At 35.6% G+C, this 14,467-nt stretch overlaps 1 protein-coding gene across 6 annotated transcripts in view; it reads right to left on the reverse strand.

Annotated features, from left to right (window-relative positions):
• Positions 1–14,467, reverse strand: part of LOC129244050 (uncharacterized) — a 97,372-nt gene that overhangs the window by 42,117 nt on the left and 40,788 nt on the right. The window contains exon 1 of one of the 6 annotated variants that reach the window (XM_054881660.1): positions 9,766–9,949. The exons of 2 other annotated variants lie outside the window; for them this stretch is intronic. In XM_054881660.1, coding sequence (XP_054737635.1) covers positions 9,766–9,812 — 47 coding nt within the window. In that variant the 5' untranslated portion in view covers positions 9,813–9,949. Of the gene's footprint in view, position 1; positions 203–9,765; positions 9,950–14,467 lie in introns of those variants that run through there. 3 more of the 6 variants (XM_054881655.1, XM_054881654.1, XM_054881658.1) reach the window with 3 other exon arrangements.

The following is a 14,467-nucleotide window of genomic DNA, read 5'->3' on the forward strand; positions in this document are numbered from 1 at the left end:
CCTTTTATTTACACTCTAACAAAACAGCCTCCAAATCTTCCCTTAACCGCCTACAAGCCAAAAGAAAAACCACCGCACACAGATTGTCGATCACTACCAACCGATCAGCGCAAATATCAAACGTCGACTAATATTGAGTGTCGCCTCAACAATTCACAAGTCTCGATATTCATTGGCAATTGTTTTCATTTTACGATTCTGGTGATGCTACTGATACCGGCTACAATTGTGATGTGTGCAGTTGGGCACAGCAATGTGCTCACAGTTGTTTTTGTTATTATTGCTCAAGTACTTATCAGTTGCATGAGTTTTTGGTACGCGGTGAGCGCGATAGCAGCGCTTTTTATCTATTCGTTTATGTGCTGCTTACCGTTTGCTCTCAATCACTGTTACTGTACGCTGTTAATTCGATGTTATGTTAAGTACAGAGTGTGCGTTGTATGTTAGTATGTTCTGTTAATGCACAGTTCAGCTCAATTGCTGCACGATCAACCCTTCTGTTGGTGGCTTCAGTAAGGCTCTTATTGAGCCCTTTATCGAATAATCGTAATGCAGATACTGGCGAACTTACTGAAAAATCCGTATATTTGTATGTGTTTGCCAAATAGGTATATATATATATAATTGGTATATATATATATATATATAATTGGCGCGTACACCCTTTTTGTGTGTTTGGCAGAGCTCCTCCTCCTATTTATGGTGTGCGTCTTAATGTTGTTCCACAAATGGAGGGGCCTACAGTTTCAAGCCGATTCCGAACGGCCCCCCATTGCCTGCCGAGGGGTGACCGCTATTAGAAAACACTTTTCCTGCATTTTGGTCTTTCACCGAGATTCGAACCAACGTTCTCTCCCTGAAATCCGAATGGTAGTCACGCACCAACCCATTCGGCTACGGCGGCCGCCAGATAGGTATACCTTATATAAAAAATATACAAACCTTTGTATATGGGTTAATTGGCAGGCAAAAAACAAATTACCAGATATAACTTTTAATTGTATCTGGAAATTCAATGTTAATTCAATTATCTCTTTGTCCTAACCGGGAGGTTGAAAACTCGCCATCTCAAAACGCATTCTCGAACCCACTTATTACTTATTTTTGATATTTTAGTCCTGATAAAAAGCAGTATTATAATATAATTTATTAACATCATGCATCCACCTTGCACTAACTTTAATACTCACCTTCTTCATTTTTGAATATAAATCATTCTTCAATTGAATATAAATCATTCAAATATTGCAGAAATCGAACTGTTTTCGTCAGTAATTTCTTGTAAAATTTTGACACAATAAGAATGGTCGGTTCTTGAACTGTCAGTTGAATACACGTTTCGAAGATTAAGTCAAAAAAAGAGACAGATGACACACAACTTAATTTTTCTTTTCGTTTCGGTTAGATGCGAATATGAATATGACCTGATCGAATCTCTTTACTTTCCCCTTCTGTTCTTCCAAATCAAATCGCAGTTCTCATGTACTTTATCTACTAGGTAATTTCCCTTCGTGATCTTCGCAACAAGTATTTGTACCGAATAGAAGGGCATATTTCTGGTATTTTTCTTGATATAATCAACCAAATGAGAGACCTCAAAAATGTATGCCATATGAAGGTTTTTCTATAGCTTTAATTTTTAATGCCCACAGTGTGATTTGAATTCTGTGTCTACTGCTAGTACTTAAAACAAGCACCATCACACTTATCTATGTACAGTCAGCTGACCAATTAACAGACCCTTAACAGACCAATGCCGCCGCATAGTCGTTCCTTATTGGATTCAAAACTGCGTACATCACGGGGAAAATAACTTTAGTATTATTATCTTCTGGATAATCGTGAAGAAGACATTTCTTGAAATTTTAAAACACTGTTGCCACTTATGTGTGGAGCTATGAAGTCTCGCAGCTGCTAATAAAAAGTAAATGTATAGAAAAATCTAAAAGAAAACAGTTTTATTTATACTTCTTTATTTGCAAATTATTAATACAGAATATAAGCGGTCACAGCAATAAATTGTTCATTAATTTTAATACAAATATGATAAATAATTCTTTCTTATTTTTTGCATTTAACAAAACTATAAAAATTAGATACAATATTATGGTAATTTTCTCGACTTCGCGCTACTCCAACTTAGCGCCCAATGGGTCTTGATCATGTTCACTTTCTTATGTTACTTAACTAAGACTTAAGTTTCCTTCCAATTCCAAATTTGCCCTCGACATTACCTTGCACATTCCGTTGCAACAACTCATATTTAGGATCACGCATAATATAAACAAAATATACGGTTTTGCGGTGCTTTATCGTTAATAACAGCTAAGTTTCGTTAAGACTCCTTTGTTACTATCTTTTTCTGTCCACGATATTTTCATCATCCACCGATAGCGCCACATCTCAAACGCCTTCTCTCGTAACATTTAGTGCTCATGCCTCCACACCGTACAACAAAACAGATCAAACGTAGCATTTAAGGTACCGAAGACATAATTTCATGTTCAAGCTTTTATTGGAAAGAACTTTCCAGTAATTGAAGAAAGTTTCACTCGCTGTTTTAATCCGACAGCAAATTTCTCTGTCATCTCTCCATGTTTCGTTAAGCCAACATCCTAGGCACTTAAATCGCGATACTTTTCGGATCGGATTGTCATAGGTATTTTTTATACCTACATCGCTTTTTTATTATTTACAACTTATTAAGAAATAATAAATGATATTGAGTACCTCAAGGCAAATATTAAGCCAATGACTGTTAAACAAAGATTTGTAGCAAAATGAAGCATGAAATATCGTAATTATTTAATTCATTGAAGAAATTAATTGAAAAGTAATGGTGGGTATATTACAATGTAATTTATGAACAACAGATTGCAACTATGATTGGAAATGTTTACGATGCTTGCGAAAAGTCAATTAATTGTTTACCAGAGCTGTAAAATGTTTCAATCAATGGTGATTTGATGGTGCATTTCACAAATGGTAGTGCTTAATTGCAAAAAAGTATAAAATACACTTTTAAAAAGGATTTTAATTGAAAAAAATTTTGTTGCGGTAGTACATGGCCAGTAGAGAATGTAAGTGCAACATTATAATCGATTGAATATAAAAGTACACAAAGCAATGCTTGCATCTTAATGCTCATTCGATGACAGAAATGTTTATTTCAACATTCTTTTTTATTCCTTCATTAAAAATGTTAACGTGTAAATTCATATTTTCTTTGTAAGTGCAGAATAAAGAAATTAAAAATCAACCGATGAAAAGAGTAAAATCTTAATGGCACATAATTAGTGATTTCGATTAAAGCATTACTGTTTATTAGCTGGTATGTGATGGTGGATGTTATACGAGGTATGTTCAAAAAGTATCGAGAATTTTGAATTTTCGCAGGTTACGTATATTCGAATTTCGATTTTTTTGTGGCGATATGTTGGTACTCATGTCTCTCACTCATGCCGACGAGTTCGGCCATTTTGAATGTTCTGTTAATTGTTGACAGCTGCTCTGCTTGCACGTGTTTCGGCTCGTCTTCGATTTTTACCTATTCAAAAAGATGGATCAAAGAACCTGTGAAAAACGAAATTAAGTGCGCGGATGCATTCCGAACGTTGACTGTGTCATACGGTGGAGCTACTTTGAACCAAGAAGACCGAGAAGATGTGAATGACGAAAAGCGTGCCGGACGCCCGAGCACTTCAACAACAGACGAAAAAATTGATGAAGTGAAGAAAATGGTATTGGCCCATCGTCGAATCACTGTTAGAGAAGTTGCTGAGGACCTAGACATATCGACTGGATCGTGCCATTCGATTTTTTTCAATGAGTTGGGCATGAAACGGGCCGCCGCAAAATTCGTACCAAAACTACTCAGTTTCGACCAAATTAAGCATCGCATGAAAATTGCTATTGAGATGTTGGACTCATAGAAAGGGTCACAACTGGTGACGAATCATGGGTTTATGGTTGTGGAAATCAAAGCTCAATCATCTCAATGGAAGCTGCCGCACGAACCAAGACGGAAAAAAGCGCGCCAAGTTCGGTCGAATGTAAAAGCTTGCTTGATCAATAAGGAATATTACCTGCAAGTTATGCGCAATTTGGTCATTGCAATCCGCCAGAAATGCCCGGATTTGTGAAAGAACAAAAATTGGCTCTTGCATCACATCGCTGCTTGTGCGCGACTTTTGGGCCAGAACAACACACTAATGATGCCACCCCCTGTGACTTTTTCTTGTTCCTGGAACTGAAGAGGCCCATGAAAAGATGACGCTATGCTACGATTGACGAGATAACGACGGCATCGAAGGAGGAGCTGAACAAGATACAAAAAAGAATATTTTTTGAAGTGCTACAAAGATTGGAAAAAACGTTGGCACAAGTGCATAATATCGCATGGGGACTACTTTGAAGGAGACAAAATAGATATTAATGAATAAATAAATAATTTTTGAAAAAACACAAAATTCGCGATACTTTTTGAACACACCTCGTATACTATACTAGTTACAGGGTGACTAGAATTTTTCTAGTTTGTTTTTCTAGTTGGAAAATGATCGATTAAAGCTGATTCAGGTCATATACATGAATGTCCTTCAGGATCTCAGTACAAACCTTTTGGATGGCCTCTACGGACGCAAAACGTTTTCCTTTCATGGCCAAATTTTCCGAATAGGTAGAAGTCACAGGGAGCCATATCAGGCAAATACTCAGGCGAATACGGTGAGTGATTGATGGTTAAAATGCAATTTCCAGTCAAAAAATCAGTCACGAGAGTGGATTGATGAGATGGTGCATTATCATGCAATAAGCGCCAGCTTCCTCCTTCGCGGTATTCAGGGCGAACCCGACGAATGCGATGCAGCACACGCTTGAAAACGCCAAGACAGAAAATTGCATTGACGGTTAGACCCATTAGCCCGAACTAATTGTGAGCAATTGAGAGCATTGACTTGATTTCAACGCGATTTTTTGGGTGGTGGCTCATATGGGCCCTTTCTTTCGGCACTTTGACGTGGTTAATGCTGGAAACACCACGTCTCATCACCCGTTATAAAGTTGTAAAGGAAGTTTTCGTGTTTTCTCGTATTTTTAGTGAGGTCTTTCGAATGTTGAATTCTGATCAATTTTTGGTCCTCAGTTAACTTGTGCGGAATGAAACGTGCACACACCTTTCGTAAGCCCAAAAGGTCAGTTAAAATGTGATAAGTCGATGTTTTGGAGGTACTCAATTCCGATTCCATGAATTTCAACGATGAATTCCACTCATTTTTAATAAATTTACGAACAATTTCGATAGAGTTTTCGGTTATTACTGATGTACTGACCCGTATGTTCATTGTCATTTATGTCTTCACAACCATCTCCGAAACGTGTAAACCACTCATCAACTCTGGCATGAGATAGACAATCATCGCTATAGACTATTTCCAACAAAAAATTTAAAAATAAAACAAAATTTGATATGAGTTCTTTCTTCGAAACTCTCTCGGAGGCGGCATAAAATTGTCGGTCCCTCCGTTTGTGGAAGAAACATTAAGATGCACAATTGACGACGGTGGCTGTTTTCTTCCAAATAAAAGAGAAAATGCAAAAGACCGCCAGCAAAAAAACAGTTGCAAAATCGAAAATTCTGTTGTCGAGCTGCTTGAAATTTACACTTTACCTGATTCAAGTGACTATAAAGCTGCATACCTGATTTTTTCTATAAATGCTAATTTAAAAGTGTGAAAATTTGTTGAATTTTTCTTTAATTTGCATAAAGTGTGAAATTTGGATTTATATGGTTTTTGTAGGAGAATAGGCTATATTTTCATACAAAAATATTAAAATGAAATAAGAAATAAGTTTATAGTGCATACACGTCGTATTGTTTTCGCCAAAATAGCTGGACCCTACAAGCAGAAATTGATTTTAATGCGATGCTTTTTCGTGGCACCGTGCACTCGGTGGTTCGTTATAAAGAAAGACTTCACATATCATTTGATATTTCCCGTCCCCAGTGAACATCACGCCGGGTGTCATCTGAGTGACAGTCACGCAAAATACACGTAACTCCGACAGTTGTACGTACACTACTACATATATAAGTGGTTTAAGAGGGTATTTTCGGCACTTGCTGTTGCTGTAGCTCCTACAAACGAAGAACACCTGCTAGATGACACATGTTTTTGGATTATGGACAATAAAAGTAATTTGTCAACTAATTTCATAAACCAAAAATGTCTAATTAATTTTGGTTTATCACTTTCACCTCACTATGATTGATAACGCACAAGTGTCTGTACTTACAGTATCAACAGAGTATACTATATTAAATATTCTCAACAGCAACTTGAATCAAGAAAGTTTTCAATAATATCCCACCTCTTCACGGTTACTACTTGAAGGTAGCAGTGCACAGCTGTTTGTGCTCAAAGCGAGAAAGGCAAAAAATTAAGAGCACGAACGAAATCACTACAAAAGCTGCTACGAAAGAAGCGCCAATGAACGAGACTGACCCAAGTGGTGAAAAACATGGTCAACACAGCACGCAAACAACTGTTGAATCTCCCTCGAGCAGTTTAGTGAGACACCAATGCGCGGTCATCATACCCTCATCACCGCTGCGTTGATTACCGATGTGTATGCGTGCCATAATCAAGGCTAGCCAGGATAGTAAATAGGATGTGTCTCCTCCTTATGTGGGTGGCCAGTCACATAAACAAGAACTACACTACGAGTTGAATAAAATATGTACACTGAAATAGAAAGTAAAAATAACTATTAAAGCGTGCCAAGTTTAGTATTTCAGTGTCAGTTGCGCAGCCCAGCGCGGAGCAGAGTCCCAAACTAGGTGTGTATTAAAATTAGTTCGACTGGGTGGGCACGCACCTAGGCGCACATTCGATTTAACGATTCTTTTTGCTCGACAAACTTGCCACTAAACATTAGGCGTTACTTACCGCCAGGTTATTTAGCTTATTTATTTATTTATGTACACAGTGTCCATATACACATGTATGTGTGTATGTTTATTCCTTTTGATATTAACTCGAGCAAAATTTCACTCGCACCTATCTTGATGCATATTTGATTTAATTAAAAATAATAAATTGAATATAAATGCTTGAGTGAGTAGCCGACCCGAGCGTATAGGTATATAAACTTACATGGATATTTATGCACATACATATACACAAGTACGGCCGAGGAATTCGCGGTATGTCACTCATACGCCATGGCACGCAAATTACAGCATAATAAAATGATAGCAAATTTTTGGCGTAAATGAATTGATGGGCGGAAAATGTGTACGATAACATTGTCAGCGTGAAGTGGTTTTTACGACTAAGAGCATAAATTATTTTTAAAGCGCTTTTAAAAGTACGGAAAAGTCCTTAAATAAGTGTGAAATTGTATTAAGAATTTTAAAGGTGTTGAAATATTTGTTAAAGATGTTTATTTAAACAATTATTTATTTGAATTTATTTAAAAAAAAAGTTCTACGAATATAAGGTAATGAATTTTGCAGTTAGAGGAAATACACCATGCAACAAAAAATAACTTTTTGTTTGTTATCCGAGAAAGTTGCATCCGCACAAGAAATTCATTGTTTTCTCGGTAGATGGCTGTAGTGATTGATATCTCATAAATTATCGATCGAACAATTTAAAGTTTATGCTCGTCGTCAAGATGACATTTCAGTTTCATTCAGAGTTACAGGGTGTTTTTGCTTTTTAAATAATATACTTATAGCCATTCAATGAAGCAAAAAAATATGATTTTACTTTTTGCCAGGGCAGATTGAAGTTACTTTTTACAACAGAAGGCAGATCACACATGACTACTGTCGAACTAAAGCTATCATTTTTTCAGTATTTATTGACATTTCATCAACGATTACAAATCGTACGACTGTATTACGAATATCGACGCTCTGTGAAAAGGGTTCATCGCGCGCTCAGGGCAACTTATGGTTGGTTGGCTCAGCGATGAAGCCCATTTTTGGCTTAATGGCTACGTTAATAACCAAATTATTCCATTTGGGGTGAAGAGCAACCCGAAACCATTCAAGAATAGCCATTAAATGCATTGAAACAACCGTTTGGGGCAGCTTATGGACGGGATGAATCATCGGCCCATATTTCTTCAAAGACGAGGCTGACGCTAATGTAACAGTGCATGGCAATCGCTATTGCGCCGTGATAAACGACGTTTTGATGCCCGAAGTTGAAGCCCGTGCTCTCCACAATATTTGGTTCCATATCTACTAGGCATATAGCTCGTGAAACAAGGCATTTACTGCGTCGTCGGTTGGGTGAGCAATTTATCTCTCAGTGGATTGGTCACCACCAAGCACTTTTATTTGTGGGAGTGTGTGAAGTCTAAATGCTTTGTGAATAAACCAAACTTCGATTGAGGCATTGGAAGAGAACATTACTAAAGTTATTTACGAGATACCGACCAACGTACTCCAGCGAGCCATTCAAAATTGGTGTTTACGGATCTCCGAATTGCGGCGAAGTTGCAGCCAACATTTGAAGGGTATTCACATTAAAAAATAAATGTCATGAATGGTTTTGCACAAAAATAATAAAGTTTGTCCAATCAATTTGAGTTTTCGTTGTTTTATTTCATTTTTTTAAGCTATATATATTTTCCGTCTTTTGATATCCATATTAGCGTCATAGATTGAGTGTAAGTAAAGGCTTTTCCAATAAGAGGTGTTATTTTGATAAACATAGAAAAATGCAATTTTTTAATATAAATGATCGGATGATTATTTCATTATAAAGAGGAAAGTATGCCGTTAATAGTGGAAAATAACATCAGGCAAATGACCACCACGACCACGCTTACAGGACAATATCCTTTTCATGAAATTTTCCATAACCGAATTGCAAAATGGCTGCCTGTTGCAGTCCTCGATAGCCTCACGAATTCCATCTTTGAGGTCTTGAATCGACCCTGGGCTGTTGGCGTAGACCTTCTCTTTCACGTGGCCCCAAAGAAAAAAGTCACAAGGTGTTTAATCACAAGATCTCGGTGGTCAATTGTGATCACCTCTTCGAGGGATAATACGGCCCGGAAACTCTTCCACAAAAGATTAATGGTTTCATAGCTTGTATGGCACGTAGCGCCGTCTTGTTGAAAATAAACGTTGTCCAGATCAATACCATCCAATTCCGGCTATAAAAAATCGTGAATCATCTCTCGATAGCGCAATCCTATTCAAAATAACACCTGTTATTGGAAAACTCTTTATTTAGAACTATTTATTGAAAATTTTGTCTTTTGAAACTTTAAAGTCCGTTAAAACTTTAAGCTGATGAGAAAATGGGAAACTGAGTTTGCAGCAGTACCTTAAAAAATCTATAGTTTCACGTGCATATGAAATTATTGCCATATAACTTGTACTAATACACCGTAAGAAAATTATTTAAATAAACTTTAATAGAGAGAGAGAAATGTTAAAAAATCTAAATTTTTGTTTTTTCGTTTTTTTTATTTTGTTTTGTTTTTATGTGTCTTGACTCCATTCAATTGGCAATCAAACAAAATCAGAAGGTATTTATACTTAGGAAGGAGCAGACTGCCCAGTTGGTTTTGAAAAATGACTCCGCTAATTGATACTTTTGTTGCACTTTGTATTGAAGTGTGTCTGTATATTTGTGCGCATGTGTATTTACATTCGTATTTATATAAAGTATGCATACATTTATAAACACCGGTATACATACTTGCATATATATTTACGTATTTCTATGTAACATTACTTACGTTCTTCTACGCCAGCGCTGTACATTTTTTAAGCCGCATGTAAACATTTTCTGTAAGATCTTCAGTGAGTCACTTTTTGAATTAATTTTCAGTTGTAAAGAATTCGTTAGCAAATTGAAAAACTATGTGTTCCAGCTTTAATTTGTTTGAATAACTTTTAAATGGAAATGTTTTAATAGCGCTGAGAGGCAGTGCTTAAAAATGTTACTACTAAATTTTTCTAAAATTAATTTAGAATATTATGGCTTTAAAGGTTATTATTATATAAATGTATTAAACTTATATCGTACGGGTTTTCTCGTGTTAAGTTACCTTGTTTTATTAAAATAAAATGTTATGGTGACACTGAGGTTAAAACTCAATAGAAAAATATTTGCTAAAATTGTTGAATATGGACATTTATAAAATTCTATATATATCTATATATCACCAAATTTGAAGACCATTATGAATGCTTTCAATGGCTTTCTTGTCGATCTCTTTAAACTACGTGTTTTAAATAGTATTTCACTGAAGATTAATAGGGAGCTCTTACGTATGTATGTATGCAGATCGGTTCTGTAAGTTATTTGGGATTTGTACTTTACACCAATGAGCTAATAATTATTATTATTTACTTTATAATTTTAATAATTCTTTATTAAAAAAAAAAAAAAAAACTACCACTAAGCAATACACAAACGAAGGCCGAAAAAACGTTACTTCAAATTTTATTCAACGTAAACTGAATTTCATTGCACAAACAATAGGTATATTAAATTTATAACTCATAAGTTTTCTCTCTTTTATATTCACTAAAAAAACAATTCTGTACATTAAGCACTTTCCGAATTAAGCGCTAGCTGAACGGTTTTGATTATTTTGACTTTTTATTGCATACTTTTTTTTAGTAGCAAACATTTCTCTTGACTTTTTGCTTTCCCAACAGCTTCACATACACTACATTCACTTAATAACTGGTCAGCTGGTGGAGCTATCAATGAACAGATAATTGATAAAAGTGCATCTACAGAGCATTCAATGAGAGTTTAGCAGCAAACCTCACATACATTCAAATGTACATCCATGCATACACACATGTGAATGCGCATGTAAACTCCGTGCAAATACAATACCAAAAGTATTTACATAGCAGATGTGTGAGCAGAGAAAGACGATCGCTTTTAATTGCAGTCGTGCGAAGTTTACTGTTAAATAACATTAAGCACATGCAATGCTGTAGACTCACTGTTAATTGTTGATTAGCTTTTGCAGCCTATTTAAAGTACGCTGGAAAGTGGTTGGTGTCTAAACTAAAGATATGGCAATGTTGTGTATGTATATATACGAGTAAGTATACAAGTAAATTAGCACATAAAAGCTTTTTATATCTAATCAAGTGCTTGTTCCTCTTCTTTGAACAGAGGATCTTAGAAATGATATTATGTAAAAACGATCAGTTTATATTTACAATAGTCAGATTTAGGTGGTCAACCAGGTGTTGCATGTGACGTATTGCCTTATACCGTAAAGTTTCTAACGATTGAATAAATGTTTAGATGGCTTGAAACCACTAACAACTTTTTCACAATATGATCTGTGTGGTACAGCTGAGTTTACAGTCATATCTAATGTAATCTGCAGGCCATAATTATTTAATAAAAAAACAGCAACAGTAAAAATATTGGTTCTTTAATTTATGCTTAAAGTCGACACATTAGATTTAGGAGAGGTTACATTTAGTTGCCGGCGTAGTTGCCGCCGTATCTTCCCAACACCCAACTGTTATAGAAATTGAGACTGCTATTCGAAGTTTGAAATCAGTGCAGATGCTATCCCGGCTGTTACAAACCTGGGAAAAGGAAGTGCTACTTCTTTATTATATGCAGCGCATATTGGTGAAGGATCCGTGCGCTACCTCCGTGTATGGGAATGGGAGGGGGATCATATCGCTATGTGTACCTCTGAAAGTCACGTTGTGGACAGAAGGCTGGACTTAGGCCGAAAAAATCGCACTTCAATGTCAATGTATCTGGAATATACTCCGTCAGAAAGGAGTCTCAGATAAATTGGTTTATATCATATAATCCAATCCCAATATACTGATCTCCAATGTAGAGTGCTACACAATGGTGCTCAAGCCAGTCGCGTGGGTGAGGCAAGAATGTATCCTGTCGCCACTTCTGTTCTTAGAGTGATTGATGGCGTGTTGAGCAACGCTCTTGACGCCCAACCTAGCTGAGGTGTTTTTTGAAACCCAATCAGCATAGAATATTTGGATGATCTCGATTATGCTGACGACATTGCCGTGTTAGCGCCATTAATGATACTCGCCCTGGCACTTTCACGCTATACGGTAAATCTATCGAAAATGTTAATAAATGTACCTACTTAGGTAGCCAAGTCCCCCCAGATGGTGGCACTACTGCGAATATTAAACACAGGATTTTTAAAGCCAGCCGGTATTTTGCCACACTTAAAAGAATATGGTACTCTAAGACGGATTCGACAGCAGGTATACGCAGTCCATTCTGAGATGCACACGAAATATCGAGCGTTCTTGTACTGCCTGCAAGTTAAATGCAACATCTACGAAAGCATTAAATACTAGGGTAGAATATATCTGCAGGGGCGCCCTTGTTCTAATAACGGCAACTGAATTAAAGAATATTCTGCATACGTCCTTAAATTGGTCGTTTTGCATAAATATATAAATATATTTGTGCTAGCATGCCAGAGAGATATTTGTGGGTACTTCTTGATGAAAAAAAGATAAGGCATAGCGCCGACTGATCGCAACGAGTGATCTTCTCATACATGACAATGCCAACCATACATCATATATTAAAGTGTCGATAAATCGTCTATAACACATTATCCTTACCAATTGCTTTCTATTTCGATTAAAAGGACAATTTCGATATGATATCATGGCACATAAAATTCCACATGTCAAATAAGAACTTTTCCACAAAGTTCACGCAACATTGTAGCTACAAGTCATTTTTTAAATTCGCTACAAATATCAGCCCCACACTCTCCGCTCCACAAATCGGGTCATAGTCATAAAAACTGCTAAAAAGCACAAAATTATAGAAAAATAGGAAAAGCCAGTTTAACACGCAATCAACTGTTGAATATATTGCGCAATGGGTGTGTACGGGCGCTATGATTGTGTCAGCTTAACCCGGCGTATTAACGAGTGTAAGTGCGTTATTTTAGAGACCGACCGCCACTTCTAACTACCTACCTAACCCGGCGTGTAAATATCATTAACTTTGTACTCGTATTTTCTACTTTAGATGAATTCCATATACATTTTTTCCTCCCAATTACCAACTTTCAATAAGTGTAGGCGGTCAGTTGGTCATAGCGTAGAGCAGCATAGTAACAAAAAGGATGTCGAAGAAAGTTTAAGTATTGTAAGCTGAAAAGTAGGTGGCTCAGCGCACAACTATAAACCAAATTCAGACACATACGTTTGTACGCATGTATGTGTATGTGCATGTATATGTTGATATCCGCAACAATGTACGCATTTCATTTGACATTTTGTGGATCCTATGCGTTGGCGCCATTAACGAGTATTCGATACTATGCATATACATACCTACATATCTACAATTGCAGGCACCCATAAAATAAATTGTTAAATTCTACTAAAAAGAAATCCATATGTCTATATTTCTATGTAAGTATGTACGAAAGTAGAAAATAAAGTGAACCCAGGTTGATTAAACTTTTTGCAATGAAAATTAAATTAGAGTCTTGAATTTAGTTTATATTCGAATGAGCGAAAAAATCAATCCTGTCCATTAAATATACTGTAGAATGATATTATAAAAGTGAAACATATTAAAAAATTTGCAATTTGAGTTACCAATGGGTTGAGCCAGACGGCGGAGCAGTTCGATGCCAAGTGCTACATGTATTTTGTATTTGTATTTTCAATTTTAATGAGAATGGGTTCATTTGTAGGCTTGAATGTTATAATAAATAAACAGAACAAATTTTATAATATTGAGATTTTTTAATTAAATATATTATTAAAGTCACACATTTTGGCAATTTTCAACATGTTTGTATGTTATTGGTTTTCTTTAGTTTTTACAGAAAGTTCTAAAGAAAAAAATTTAATTAAAAAAAAAATTTGGAGAAAAAATTTAATTCCGATTTTCTTAGTTTTGGAAATTTCGGTATGGAGATTATTAAAGTCACATTTTTTGGTTATTTTTATGATGTTTCTATTTTACTAGTTTTCTTTGGTTTTTAGAGAAAATTTTAAATTTTCTAAATTTTTCTAATCTTTCTAAAAAAAAATTTAAGAAGAAAAAATTTTGGAAAAATATTTTTTTTTTTGTCATTTGTGAAATACACACTTTCTTAGATTTTATGTTTTCCGTTTCTGTTACTAATTAAAAAATAAAAACAATCTGAAGGTGATGTTTTCAAAAATTAAAAAAAAACAAACAAAAAATTGTTCCCAAAACAAAATTTTTTCAGTGGAAAATTAAACATTCAATTTGGTTTTTGGTTCACTAAAAATTGGTTAATTTGTAGGTTTGAATGTTATACGAAGTAAACGAAAATTTTTTTTCAATTTTAAGATCTTTCCGTATGGAATTTTTTAAATTCATATATATTGGGCGGTCGCCGTAGCCGAATGGGTTGGTGCGCGACTACCATTCGGAATTCACAGAGAGAACGTCGATTCGGATCTCGG

The sequence above is a fragment of the Anastrepha obliqua genome, chromosome 4 (assembly GCF_027943255.1).
Source record: "Anastrepha obliqua isolate idAnaObli1 chromosome 4, idAnaObli1_1.0, whole genome shotgun sequence".
NCBI classification, from domain to species: Eukaryota; Metazoa; Arthropoda; class Insecta; order Diptera; family Tephritidae; genus Anastrepha; species Anastrepha obliqua.